At 42.9% G+C, this 15,190-nt stretch overlaps 1 protein-coding gene across 4 annotated transcripts in view; it reads left to right on the top strand.

Annotated features, from left to right (window-relative positions):
• SCEL (sciellin) overlaps positions 1–15,190 on the top strand; it is a 55,318-nt gene that overhangs the window by 22,776 nt on the left and 17,352 nt on the right. For 3 of the 4 annotated variants that reach the window (XM_058185498.1, XM_058185496.1, XM_058185499.1), the window contains 4 exons: positions 2,181–2,240; positions 3,319–3,369; positions 6,537–6,596; positions 13,127–13,186. In XM_058185498.1, the coding sequence (XP_058041481.1) occupies positions 2,181–2,240; positions 3,319–3,369; positions 6,537–6,596; positions 13,127–13,186 (231 nt within the window). The remainder of the gene's footprint in view (positions 1–2,180; positions 2,241–3,318; positions 3,370–6,536; positions 6,597–13,126; positions 13,187–15,190) is intronic. The other variant, XM_058185497.1, reaches the window with a different exon arrangement.

Raw genomic sequence — 15,190 nt, 5'->3', positions numbered from 1 at the left:
TGATTTATTAAATAAGTAGGTATGATCCAGTGACTTTTATGCAAACATAGCACACTGCATTGCTTATACAAATAATCCTTGATTTACAACAGTTCATTCAAAGTTACAATGGCATTGAAAAAAGTGACTTATGACCATTTTTCACACTTACGAACATTGCGACATCCTCATGGTCTCTTGATCAAAATTCAGGTACTTGGCAACAGGTTCATGTTTATGACCGTTGCAGTATCCTGAGGTCATGATGATCCACTTTTGTGACCTTCTGACAAGCAAAGTCAATGGGGAATCCAGATGCACTTAGCAACCATGTTACTACCTTAACAAATGAAATGATTCACTTAAGAACGGTGGCAAGAAAGGTTAAAATGGGGCAAACTCACTTAACAAATGTTTCACTTAACAACATAAATTTGGGGCTCAATTATGGTCGTAAGTCGAGGACTACCTGCATGCCACTATGGAGAGAACTAGAAGATAGGAATTGCAGTTTATTTTCTTGCCATGCCATCTCAGTGTAACAACTGGTAAGGTGAACTGTGTATCCCATATGGAATGAGATAGTTTCATGTTTACTGCTACAGCGTGTGTGTGTGTGTGTGTGTGTGTGTGTGTGTGTGGTGCGTGTGTATTTCCTCTTATCAAAACAAGTGTAGCCTCTGGTTTGATCCACTAAAGCAGGGGTCTGCAAACTTGGCTCTTTTAAGACTTGTGGACTTCAGCTGGCTGAGGAATTCTGGGAGTTGAAGTCCACAAGTCTTAAAAGAGCCAAGTTTGCAGACCCCTGCACTAAAGGAAGTTTCTCCAAGCAGCCATGAATTACAATCTCCCTGCGACTAACTAATAGTAGTGAAGAGCAAATGAGGAACGTGTAGTCAAACATCTTGAAAGGTACTGTTTGTACCTATGAGTTTTGTAAAATCTAATGAGTTTTAATCATGCAGCGTCTTGACCAGAAAGAATTCACTTCCCTTTTAGATACAAAATTAAGTGAACGGTCTTAGCAGCCATAGTCTTGGTTTAAATAAGCCCATAGAGTTGTAAATGTGTAAATTGCCATAATGGAACTCTCATAAATATTGCGGGAAGTTTAGAAAATTTATAATTGTCTCTGAAAGCTTGATTTCATGTTTTGGAATCAGCAACCCATCTTGTGATGGTGTAAGGAAGAGAAGACACATTCACAGATAAAAGAGACAGTAAGCAACGCTATGTACCTGAGAAAACTGGGATTGTGAGAAGGAGACCCAAAATAACCCTGCCTTGACTCTGTATAGTAGAAGTGGAGGTAGAGGGAAAGTCTGGCAGCTTACTACTGAGTTCCGATAGCCCTTGCAATGTCTATTTCCTTATCTGATCTATCAAAGGGCTGGCAGACGGCTGAAGTGAGCACAGAGGGCGAATGTGGAAGAGGCAGAGGGCAGGGCCATCTGTAGAGAGTGATGATACATACAAAAGTAGTGGGGTTTTTTTGTTTTGTTTTTTACATTTATATCCCGTCCTTCTCCGAAGACTCAGGGCGGCTTACAGTGTGTAAGGCAATAGTCTCATTCTATTTGTATATTTACAAAGTCAACTTATTGCCCCCCCCCAACAATCTGGGTCCTCATTTTACCTACCTTATAAAGGATGGAAGGCTGAGTCAACTTTGGGCCTGGTGGGATTCGAGCCTGCAGTAATTGTAGGCTGCTGTGTTTTAATAACAGGCTATCTTACAGCCTGAGCTACCACGGCCCAGCTTTCAGTGTAAAGCTGACACCGCAAATTCCATCCCTTTTGTACACCGCACACATATGCAAAAGATGTGGTTCTTATATTGCGATGGTGCGACACTTACCTTGAATAAATTCTAGCAGTTGCCTCAGGAAGAGGCTTGCTGATTCACTTTTCACAAAGTTCCTTCAGTTTTTTTCTGTCTGAATCTTTTCAAATCTTTATAAAATCAAGGATAGCTATTCTTTTTGTGCCTTCCTCCACCCTCTGAATGTGGACATTATCATTTTCAACAATTTCCTGGAATGACCATGCTTTGGCAGGGTTTGTCTTGTAAATTGCTAGAAAGATAGATCCATACCTGTTAGAAGGTAGCTATTAAGAGACTTTTGGTGTTTCCCAGTTATCAGCTAAATTTCAGAGTATATCGAAAATAAATCATCTTGGCTTTTGTTTCAAATTTGCAGGTGCCAAGACATAGATGATTTTATCAAAGTGAATCCTACCTCTAAATGGGAAGAGAAGAGGTAAGTCTTCAAGTGAAATCAGCACTGAGATTGTATTTTGAAAAGCGTATTATTTTAATTTTCCCTAGTCATTTCCACTTCACCCACAAAAAAACCCCATGTGAATCTCACATTGATAAGGAGGCAATGTTTTCACTTTTACACTTCCTTCTAGAACTTTAAAACATATATATATACATATACCCACTTCTTTCCAAGTATTACGTAGCTATATTGTTCATACACGTTATTTGTTAAATTTATACCTTGTCTTTCTTATTAAAAATAAACCAATGTTGCTAATATTGCAATGCTCTCTACATGGGGCTGCCCTTGAGGTGCACCCGGAGGCTGCAGTTAGTCCAGAATGCAGCTGCGCGAGTGGTAATGGGAGCCGCTCGTGGCTCCCACGTAACACCACTGCTCCGTAGTCTGCACTGGCTTCCTGTAGTCTTTCGGGTGCGCTTCAAGATCCTGGTTACCACCTTTAAAGCGCTCCATGGCTTAGGGCCCGGGTACTTACGAGACCGCCTGCTGTTACCTTATGCCTCCCATCGACCCATACGCTCTCACAGAGAGGGCCTTCTCAGGGTGCCGTCCGCCAAACAATGTCGGCTGGCGGCCCCCAGGAGTAGGGCCTTCTCTGTGGGAGCACCGACGCTCTGGAACGAACTCCCCCCTGGCTTACGTCAAGTGCCTGATCTTCGGACCTTTCGTCGTGAGCTAAAAACATATTTATTCATTCAAGCAGGACTGGCATAAATAGTTGATTTTAAATTGGGGTTTTATTAATATTTTAAATTTTTAAATCTTTTTTAATTATCAGCCGTTTAGTAATAGTTTTATTTTAAATTCTTTTAATTGTATATATTCTGTATTTTATTCTGGCTGTACACCGCCCTGAGTCCTTCGGGAGAAGGGCGGTATAAAAATTTAATAAAATAAAATAAAAAATAAATAAATAAAATAATAATAACTACTTGCAGATAGAATCCTGGGTTGTAAGTCAGATGTTAAATATATTAAAAGGAATGAAAGCACAACAATAATTCTACGTGTTTGAAATCTTTGTACTGATTTTGTTTCATGTTTAAACAAGCCATGACTTGGAGAGTCTGATTGAAGTCAAAGATAATAACAGCAAGGAGGGGTAAGTCTCCATTCACTTTGTGGTATAGGTACAGGTAGTCCTCGACTTACAACAGTTCATTTAGTGACTGTTCAAAATTACAACATCCCTGAAACAAGTGACTCATGACCATTTTTCACACTTACGACCATTGCAGCATCCCCATGGTCACATGATCAGAATTCAGATGCTAAGCAACTGGTTCATATTTCTGACTGCTGCAGTGTCCTGGGGGGTCATGGTATCCCTTTGTATGACCTTCTGATGAGCAAAATCAATAGGGAAGCTGGATTCGATTAACCAGCCTGTTACTAATTTAACAACTGCAGTGATTCACTTAACAGCTGTGGCAAGAAAGGACATAAAATGGGGTGACATTCACTTAATAACTGTCTCCCTAAGCAATGGAAATTTTGGGCTCATTTGTGGTCATAAGTCAAGGACTACCTGTATTTAGTATTAATTTGTACTACTTTCCATCATTCTTTTTTTTTCCGGGCAAATTTTTTTTATTTTCCATAATAATTCCCACAATTTAACCCGTGTACAGTACAATCACTTATCCAACAATCGATCCTATACTCAGATTATGCTCAATCAGGCCTGTTCGGCCGCCACTCCCTTCCTTAATCCTTCCTACCCTTCTCATCCTTCTTCTACTTTCCCCACCATCCTCTCCTCGCTTTCCTACTTCCCCTCCTCTTTCCTACTTAGTAGTAGTACTTTCCATCATTCTTGATGCTGCAGAAAAGTATGCAGGTAATCCTTGGAGAAGGGTGATACATAGTTAGAATTGGAATTTCTGTTGGTAAGCAATGCGGATATGAAGCATAAGATCACACGACTGCATTGCTTAGCAACAGCAATGCCCACAATCCCCATTGCTATCATTAAGCAATATTTGCAATTTCCTGTTGGCTTCTAATAAATTAGTGGGAAGTTGCAAGTCTCATGTGGCTCACAAGGAGGCTGACAGGCAAGCTACTGTCAGATGGGAAAGACTGCATAGGGAACCATAAACAGCCAGCATGGTGTTCTAACCTGGCTCTCAAACACAACAAGCCCTTTGTATTTAACGAAATGTTCCCTTTATTAGGAGCGCCAGCAGCCGCTCTCTCACAGCAGGCTACGAAGTCTCTTAAGTCCTATGGAAAGTGATGCTTGCTCCAAGGGTCGGATTCTACTGGTTTGGACCGGTTCGGATGAACCGGTAGCTCCAAAGATCAGCTGGAAGAGAACCGGTTCGCTCTGACAATCAGCTGGGCCCACCCGCCTGTCTGCCCCTGTGCTTTACTTAGCTTTATCTTTGCAGCTGATTAGCACGGCAGAGCAGATTGCCGTGCCTCAGCTGTTTTAATGGAAGGTGATTTTTCATTGAATGGCGCACGCGCGTGATCACCAAACTAGTTGTTAAACTGGAAGGATCCCACCACTGGCTCGCTTTCTTTCCTCCTGAAAGGGCCCCAATACAACAGGAATTACTCTCTTTCTTCCCACGCTTGCAAAGGAAGTCCTGGAAGGTGCGCTCTCTTTCTTCCAGCAGCAGAGACACACACGCTCAGAAGGCGCTGCAGATTCCAAGAAGAATTCTGACAATTTCCAGACAGCATTCAGAAATGCAGGCTATCAGTGGCTGGCCGGCAGGGAAATAAATAGTTGTCTGCCACACCTATTCATCTCCACCCCCTGCCTTTTATCCCCAGAGCTAGGGTGGGGCAGTGGGTTTTCCGTCCCAAGGACTGCCCCATAGATTCCCACTGCTCTCTTCTTCTCTGCCTTCTGCGCATCCGTGCATCAGGCACCGGACCCAGCTGTTCCTCCTCTTCCTCATCAGCCGCCTCCACACCTGGGTTCACTCTCCATCTGAGGGCTGATGGATGGCCCAGGCTCCGACTCTATCTCTCAGGTTGTGTTGTGACCCAGGCCCAAGTAGGTAGTAATAAACTTAGTCCATGGAAAAACAAATTTTATTCAAACAGCTGGGAATTACTTCATTCCCAGCATTGTTCAACTCAAAGTAAAACAAAATTATTATTTTTTGTTTACATTTATATCCCGCCCTTCTCCGAAGACTCAGGGCGGCTTACAGTGTGTAAGGCAATAGTCTCATTCTATTTGTATATTTACAAAGTCAACTTATTGCCCCCCCAACAATCTGGGTCCTCATTTTACCTACCTTATAAAGGATGGAAGGCTGAGTCAACCTTGGACCTGGTGGGGCTTGAACCTGCAGTAATTGCAGGCAGCTGTGTTTAATAACAGGCTTCTTACAGCCTGAGCCACACCGCGGCCCTACCAACACAAATGCCTACCAACACAAATTCCTGTTATCTCACAAACCTTAGTCCAATTAGGCAAACGTCCAGAAGCCACAAAAACAAAGACGTATACGAAGCAGAAGACGAAGCAAAAGATGCAGCTACAACGTTGTTTTCTGGCAAAGCTCAAATGCTGGTGCTGGTCTGTTTTAAGCCTTATGGGAGGGGCCAATCATCTCTTGGCCCTACTCCCGAGTTGTCCTCTCTGCTTGAGCTGCTCTTGCCTTCTGGCATCTCTTCTGATGTGTGCATTAGGAACAGCCTCCTCCTGTTCCTCTGCCTCACTACTATCAGTCTCTGGAGGCTCTGGAGTCCGCACCTCACTTCCCAATGGCCCTGGCCTCACGTCAGCCTCATCGCTGTCCGACTCCATTGCCAGCTCCGTAGGCTGCTGACGGACCACAACAGGTTGCCTTGATGCTGGCCCTGATTCCCATGCTGCCTCCTCATCTGATTTGGCTGCTGGAGGGGCTGGCGACCAACAGGCCACAATACATGGTCCAAGCAGGGGTGCTGCTGCAGGGATGCAAGAGGTTGGCATAATGTGAGCTCTGCTGGGCTGGAAGTGGCTGCTGCAAGGTGTTCAGAGGGCACATGGGGGAGGCAGCCCAGCACAAGCTCTGCAAGGCTTTGCTTTGAAAATGCTCATTTAGAGAGTGCTTCAATATTTCATAAGTTTCTACTGTAATTTGCAGATCATATAAGGTTAAGTAAAATAGAAAAAAATATATAAGACTTTCCATTTGCTTGAAGGAAGCTAAGCCTTTAGGTCTGCTGTCGGGGGCTGGAAGTTATCCTTCCCCTTATGCCTTTATATCAATTTAATTTCACAATATATTGAAAATAAATTACCTTTTTTTTTCTTTACAGAAACAAAGACCTGGATGACTTTATCATAGTGAATTGTACATTTGAGCCGTGTGACAGAAGGTGAGTTTTGCAGCCACACTGGACATTTGTATTACATTTCTAATCTAGTGTTGAAAACAATACATTTCATTATATATATCCCAGTCCCCTGTCTGCCAAAACCCCAGGTAAATTTTGCATTATTTTATTTATATCCTTTCAATATCTTTTCTGTTCTAATAAATGATATAAAACGTTAATTGTTATCAAAGATCAGCACACAAAATGTTTCCATGTGTGTACGTCGTATGTATTTCAGTGAGATAACTTAGTTTAAAATACAAATTATAAATTAATTACAAAATTATACGAAGAAATAAGCTGTTGGGCCTTTACTGCAGTTTTACAACTTAGTGATAAGACAACACTCTGTATTACATCTTGACTGGTATCTGACAGTAGCAGTTTAATGTAAAACTCATTTGCTTTATGTGGCATTTGTCGGATGCTAGATAGCATTTGGAAGAATCCCTGGAAAAATCCTAGTAAAGGGCATATGCTGAATTGTCTCTGTCTGTGCCAAGTCATTCTCATATATATGCTCAAGACATCACATCACAGAACTCCAGAGGCCACAACACCAAAGCTCAGGAACAAAAGACTAGGACCACACCCACACAGGAAGCTGGGAGGCAGCCGACCAATCTGCAAACACCCACTCCATGCACCAATCAAGATGCAACCACACAGCCAACTAACCCGCTCACAGCAACACTCCCCACCTCGACCAATCTGCAAACACCCACTCCATCTACCAATCAAGATGCAACCACACAGCCAACCAACCCGCTCACAGCAACACTCCCCACCTCCCCACCAGTATTTATAGAGAGACGGCAGCTCCGATCATGCTTTGCTCACAGAAGCACGAAATGTCACCAAGATACCCTCAATCTTACACGGGAAAAGACCCGAATATGCCAAGACCTATATATATAACTATATCTAGCAGTTAAAAGGAAGAAACAGCTGCGACCACACATTGCTCCTAGAAGCATGAAGCTAAAAACACCAGCCTGAAGATGACGAATGAGACTTCGTCGAAACATCTCCAAGACACTTCCAATTTTACGCGGGAGAAAACCTGAATAACCAAAGACCTACATACAAACACCGGCGAAAACCTCAGAAAACAAACATATATATATTTAAACATATATATATTTAAAACAAACATATATATATTTACGTAGGTTTTCACGGGTATAGGTATGTAGGTCTTGGCATATTTGGGTCTTTTCCCATGTAAGATTGAGGGTATCTTGGTGACGTTCCGATGAGGTCTCACTCATCATCTTCAGGCTGGTGCTTTCGGCTTCGTGCCCATGTGAGCAAAGCATGGTCGGAGCTGCCGTCTCTCTAGAAATACTGGTGGAGAGGTAGGGAGTGTTGCTGTGAGCGGACCGGTTGGCTGTGTGGTTGCATCTTGATTGGTAAATGGAGTGGGTGCCTGCAGATTGGTCAGATGTTTCCCAGCATCCTCTGTGTGTGTGGTCCTAGTCTTGTCATGTCCCACTCCTCCGCTGATGGCCGGGTCAGGGAAATCCGAATCAGGTGTGCCTCTGCAGCTCTGCCAAAGTCCTAGCAAAGTCCTCAGGGCAGGCAGGAGACCAGAAAGTGACTTCAGCAAGATATGTTTAGACTTTGCCTGACTCAGAGAATGCCAGAAAGCAGATCCTTTATATAGGCCATGGGGTGTGGCTCCATGACTCAACACTTATCCAGGCCTGCCCCTCCCTTCCTTCTGTTGCCTCTGCCTATCAAGTCTTCTGACGCGAAGGTCACTCCAGTTGGCAGCTGTTGGTAATTGACCTCCCTCAGGCTCACATGCTGTGGAGGAGGGGGAGGGGTTTAGTTGCTCCGTTTGCCTGGGCATGGAGCCAGAGCTGGGGGCTGGAGGTATTTCTTCCTCTTCAGCCTGTCTGGGCAAGGAGCCAGGGCTGGGGCCGGGAGGCATACTAGAACATTCCTTTGTGTTCGGAAGCGGATAAGAAGACCCCGGCTGAGGTGAGATCGGACGAGACACAACACGTCTTTTGTTCCTGAGCTTTGGTGTTGTGGCCTCTGGAGTTCTGTGATGTGATGTCTTGAGCAAATGGCTGTGATGCAGCATCCCAGGTTTTGGTTTGGCTCCGAGTCTGAGGTCTTGTCATGTGTTCCTGGCATTTGTAAGCTGCTTTGTGTGGGGATCGGAGGGAGGCACAGCAGCCAGTGGTGCCAGCATGGTCTGGCTTCTGGATGGTGTTTGTGTTTCGTCTGTGGGATGGGTTTGGGTTTGAATCTGGTAAGGATGATTGATAGTGGCATTGTGTTATCCTGGGTCTGGTGTCAATTTTCATGGCTGGGACTTGTTTGTTGACCAAGGCTAGTTTCCAGATGTCTGGTAAGCGGGAGGTGTTGTCCCGTTTGTTCATGTTGTGGGGTGTTTCTCTATTTCGATGGCTTCCATAATTATTCTCTTGTATAGTGTTCAGTTTTGGAGATTAATTTGGTTCCTTCAAAATCAATTTCATGTCCTGTGGTTTTAAGGTGCTGGAAAAGGGAGGAGGTTTTTTCTTCTTTTCTGACTGTGTTCCTGTGTTCTGCAACGCATGCATTTATTCTCCTATTAGTTTGTCCAATGTATGTGGACAAACAATGTACATATATAGGTTTATATCAGCGGTGAAATGCACTTACCTTCGCTACCAGTTCGGGAATGTGAGTGTGCATCTCTTCTGCACATGCACAGAGCCTTCTGCGCATGCGCAGAGGGTCAAAAACAGGATGTAATGACGTCCCGGTGGGTGGGTGGAACCTCCTGCTGCTGGCACTACTGATTTGTCCGAGCTGGATAGATCCGGCTGGATTCCACCCCTGGTTCATATATTAGAATATTGTGATATCTGTCAGTTAGGAGACCAGAAAGTGAAACATTATGCCTAGCTCTGAAGAATTCTCTTCTTAGACTACAGGATGTCAGAGTGCTCGAAAAAAAAATATATATTCAGTGTGTGGTCAGTGTGCACACAATCAGACCCAAGATGATCTGGGCTAGGGCCATGGCTGCCATTGTAGTCATGAACTCCTGGGCTGCTTTTGAGGCTAAACTGTGGGATGGCAGATTAAAGTCTTCCAGGACCATAAGCCTAGGGAACTGTCCTGCAAGCCCCAAGAAGGCCTCTACAACTCAGGCAGGGAGGCTGCTATGCAGCAGGGAGGTATTCCTGCAGCAACACTCCAAGCTGATCCTGTGAGCTCAGGAACAACACCTCACAGGCAGAAACTTTGGGAGAAAGGCCCCTGAAGGCCTTTCTACATTGTGAAAATCAGAATAGTATCTGTTTAAGAGAAGTATTTCATCCATTTTATTAGCAAGTGAATGTACATTGGTTAGGAAAATTGAAGGCAGAGGAGTTTTATTTCTATTATCTCCCAGAGACTGGGAGACCATGAGTTCTGCTTCCACCTTAAGCTTGAAGCCAGCTGGATGACCTTGGATGAATCACCCTACTTCATCTTTAGGAAGGAGACAGTGGAAAGCCACTCCCAAAAATCTTACTCAGAAAACCGCAGGGACTAATCCTGGCGATTGCCAGGTGTCAACACTTACTCAAAGGCACAACCCAACCCCTCCATTAAAGAGCACCCTTAAGTGCTTTCTTGGAACTGAATGGCAAGGATCAGCTGGGTGTCTGTTTTAAAACCGCAGATGACTTTTCCCAAGGGATGCATGCTATAGCCTGAGAAGAATACTATAGATAATGTGTTGAATGACAAATTCCCATCCTGACAGGAAGGAGTGGAACCACTATAAAACTGCAGCCGAGGGGGTGGGTTGATATCAAAATAGTTGATGACATCTAAAATCAACCAGAAATCCAACAGAAATAACAGCTACATTTTCCACCTGCAGAGTTGTATTATTTTTTTTTTTGGTAGGTTATCCATCTGGGTGAGCAATGCAATTTCTGTACCATATGAGAATTAAAATCTTGCTTTAAAAGGTTTTAGAAGGTCATTAACATTCATATGCATCTGAAGATATAAAGCCAGTCTTTCCGATTACCTTTCTAGAAACAGAATTACAGGTTTGGCTTGTAATTAGACCAGGGGTCTCCAACCTTGGCAACTTTAAGACTTGTGGACTTAAACTCCCAGAGTTCCTCAGCCAGCAAAGCTTTGCTGTGGACTTTAACTTTAAGACTTGTGGACTTCAACTCCCAGAGTTCCTCAGCCAGTTTTGCTGGCTGAGGAACTCTGGGAGTTGAAGTCCACAAGTCTTAAAGTTGCCAAGGTTGGAGACAACTGAATTAGACAGTTCTCATAGGGGATGAGAATTAATTCTCACATGGGTATTTTAATGAAAGTGTCCCTTGTTCTGTATTAACTGTCAGATAAGCAGTTGGGGTAGCTTGTGCTTCATCACCCAGAACTTACTCATAAATAAAGGTCTTGGTACCAGTAGAAAGAAGAAGGTACTCGGGAACTATTTAAATTAAATTGACAATATTAATTTTGTTTTAACAGTAAACAAGCAATGATTTGAATTTTCAAGGCTGACCTGCATTTTGCATTCCACTGATCTGTGATCCCTATTCTACAGATCACTCAAGCCATCAAAACAGTACAGGTAGTCCTTAGACTTACGACCACAATTGAGCCCAAAATTTATGATGCTAACTGAGAAATTTGTAAAGTGAGTTTTGCCCCATTTTACAACTTTTCTTGCCACATTTGTTAAGTGAATCACTGCAGTAGTTAAATTAGCAACCTGGTTGTTAAGTGAATCTGACTTCCTTATTGGCTTTGCTTCTCAAAAAAATCGCAAAAGCAGATCACATAAACCCGGAACACTGCAACCATCATAAATATGAATTAGTTCTCAAGCATCTGAATGTAAATCACATGACCAGAGGGATGGGACAATGGTTGGAAGCCTGAAAAATGGTCATGTCACTTTTTTCAGTGCTGTTGTAACTGTGAACGGTCACTAAGTGAACTGTTGTAAATCGAGGACTATCTGTATGGCTAAGAGATGATGTGGGAGATTTCCCAAGCATGAACTGTATAGGAAGCTACCAAGTGCCTGACTATTTTAACTAGTCCTGCTCCTGCAGAGATTTTTTTAGCTATCAATCTGCATCTGATCAGGGGAAACCTACATTTAGCATCTTCCCTGCTAGGGGACTAACTTTTATTTGGGACTGGTCCTTAATCATGAAATCATGATTGAACACACTGAAATATTCCAGGACAAGCAGTTCAGATTCATATTATACCACCACATACCCATTTACTTTAGTTAGCCTAGGAAGACTTTTTAGCATCAGCATAGGTCGCATACAACAATTTTCCAGTGCTGTCTCAACTATTTAAAGACTGCAGCATGCATTCAACATTTAATAATAACAACAACAACAGCAACAACAGAGTTGGAAGGGATCTTGGAGGCCTTCTAGTTGAGTTGAGATGACTCAACACCCATCTTAATTGTCCAGAGTAGCCTACTAGCCAAAACTGGGAGAAATGAACTGTCCAGGGTACTAATGGCCAAGTGTCTATAACATAGGTAGACCTTGACTTACAATCATTCATTTAGTTAAAGTTATAACAGCAATGGAAAAGGTGGCTTATGACTATTTTTCACACTTAAAACCATTGCAACATCCCCATGGTCACATGATCAAAATTTGAATGCTTGATAACTGGAATGCATTTATGATGGTTTGCAGAGTCCTGGCGGGTCACATGATCACCTTTTGCTGACAAGAAAAAGTCAGTGGGGAAACCAGTAACAACCATGTTACTAACTTAACAGCTGCAGGGATCCACTTAACAACGGTGGCAAGAAAGATCCTAAAATGGGCAAAACTCATGTGCCTTACTTATCTTGCTTGGCAATGGAAATTTTGGTCTCTGTTGTGTGTTATTAAGTTGTGATTTTACCAGCACAATTAATCTTGGAAAACAGTGGTTACTTTAAATGTCTATGGAGAAAGCACCTTTGGGAGTGAATATTTTACTAGCAGCTGATTAGGCAGTGAGGATCTTTTGAATTTTTTGGTTAGGCTGTAGCCTGCCTTCCCTTCCATACAGAAACCCAGTTTCACCATTCTGATGTAGCTCTCCTGCTGCACAGCACATGAGTTTTTCCTGTAACCTCTGTTCCTAAATCTATTCCTAAATCTGTCCCTCATTTTCATCTTCTTTCTGAGTACATCTCTTAACACTAAGCAACAGCTAAGCAGCAGTTTTCCTTCCTCCCATGCAATGGCTTGCCTCTTCTCCTGGCACTCGCATAAACATGGAAAAATACAAATGAGGTGCCCTTTGTCTCCATTTAAAGGACTTTAATGGCTTTTCAAAGGGTTTCTCACATATCCAGCAATAATCTCTGAGTGCCAGAACAGTGTTCCTTTTATCCCCAAATTCTGTGCTGATGCAGGCTTGGGCACAGAGAACAGAGCAAGCAAGTAACCAGTTCTGCGTGAAAACTCTTTTCCGTAGGTATCAAATGCGCAAAAATATACAAACTGCAAACTGCCTTTGTTTTTGTTTTGCCTTAACAGATCCCAAGACCTAAACAATCTCATCGAAGTGAACCATATGTCTGATCAGCTTAGAAAGGAGTAAGTTTCAAACATGAAAACCTGTATTGCATTCAGAATTTAGTTTGAACATTGTAATATTTCATGTTCTTCTTTATTCCACTTTCCTCCCCAAAACTCTATTGAATCTTTTGATGTCTAAGGGTGGGGGAGGGGTGTTAAGTTAATTTCTACTTACTTATGAAGCTGTAAGCTTCATTGTTCCATGGGCATCCACAGAGAAAGTTAAAAAAAGGGAAGATGGGAGTTGCTTCCATATGACTGAAGCTACAGCTTTTATTAAGTGCATGGGATGTCAAAACACATACAAAAGAAGTTGAGGGCATAGCTGCTGCACGGAAATTTAATGGATTTCAATAGGTGGTATCTGGTTCAACAGTAATAACTGTGAGAGGGATTTAGGTTTCCTAGTGGACCACTACCTGAGCCAGAAGTGTGCCACAGCTGCCAAAAAAAGCCAAAGCAGTTCTGGACTGCATCAATTAAAGCAGGGGTGTCAAACTCAAGGCCCATGGGGCAGATCCACCCCATGGGGCCACCCTGGAAACAGCTAAGGACTGGCCCACAGTGCCTCTGCCAATGAAAACAAAGCCCTGCCAAGCTCCATTTTCACTGGCAGAGGGTTGCAGGAGGCTGTCACAGCCGAAAATGGAGCTCAGGAGCCCGTTTTCACTACCAGAACGCTTGGGCCACCGACATGAGTGACGCTGAGCTGGCCATGCCTATTCTGGCCATGCCAACCCTGGTCCTCCAAGGTCAAACACAACCCTGATGTGGCCCTCAATGAAATCGAGTTTGACACCCCTGAACTAAAGGATAGCATCAAGATTACAAGAAGCGACAATATTCCTTTGCACTACACTAGTGAGGTCACACTTGGAGTATTGTATCCAGTTCTACTCACCATGATACAAAAAAGATTCTGAGACCCTTGAAATAGAGCAGAGAAGAGCAATGAAGATGATAAGAAGTCTGGAGGCTAAACCATACGATGAATGTTTGAGGGAACTAGGTGTGTCTAGCCCAGGGCTAGACTGGACTGGGAGTTGAAGTCCACAAGTCTTAAAAGAGCCAAGTTTGCAGACCCCTGGTTTAGCCTAATGAAGAGTATCAAGTATTAGTATGACTTGATAACTGTCTGCCAGTACTTGCAGGAGTTGTCTGTCAGGCACAGAAAATTAGAAGCCGGGATAGAGTTCAAAAGCACTATGAGTTTATGTTATGCAATTTATACACAAGAATCTGATCTACTAATAGAGGCATATTGGCACCAGATAAGAATCAGTGGACTTCAAGGGGGATGGACTCTTACAGGGGCATAGTGACTCCAAACTGATAATGCATTTGACCCTGCCCTCAAACTCAGATGGGTCATCTCCTATCTTGTAACAGAGAAGAGGAAGTTGACTTAATCTCTAAAGCACCTGAGGGCAGAACAAGAAGCATTGGGTGGAAGCTTGTTAACAGCTTGCCATCCAAAGTTCTGGGGTGCTCCATAGCTGGAGGTTTTCAAGAAAAGGTTGGACATTCATTTGTCCAGCATGATATAAGAGCTGTAGAATAGAATAGAATAGAATAGAATAGAACAGAACAGAACAGAACAGAATAGAATAGAATAGAATAGAATAGAATTTAGTGTGATTGGACACACAAGGAATTTGTCTTGGTGCATATGCTCTCCGTGTACGCAAAAGAAAAGATACCTTCATCAAGGTACAACATTTACAACACAAATGATGGTCATAGGGTACAATTTAACACTTAATGATACAACACTTAATGATAATCATAGGGTACAAATAAGCAATCAGGAACAATCAATATCAATATAAATCATAAGGATTACCAGCAACAAAGTTACAGTCATACAGTCATAAGTGGAAAGAGATTGGTGATGGGAACGATGAGAAGATTAATAGTAGTGCAGATTTAGTAAATAGTTTGACAGTGTTGAGGGAATTATTTGTTTAGCAGAGTGATGGCCTTCGGGAAAAACTGTTCTTGTGTCTAGTTGTTCTGGTGTGC

Source organism: Ahaetulla prasina, chromosome 5 (genome assembly GCF_028640845.1).
Source record: "Ahaetulla prasina isolate Xishuangbanna chromosome 5, ASM2864084v1, whole genome shotgun sequence".
Lineage (NCBI taxonomy): Eukaryota > Metazoa > Chordata > Lepidosauria > Squamata > Colubridae > Ahaetulla > Ahaetulla prasina.
This window is presented reverse-complemented; position numbering and strand designations above follow the sequence as displayed.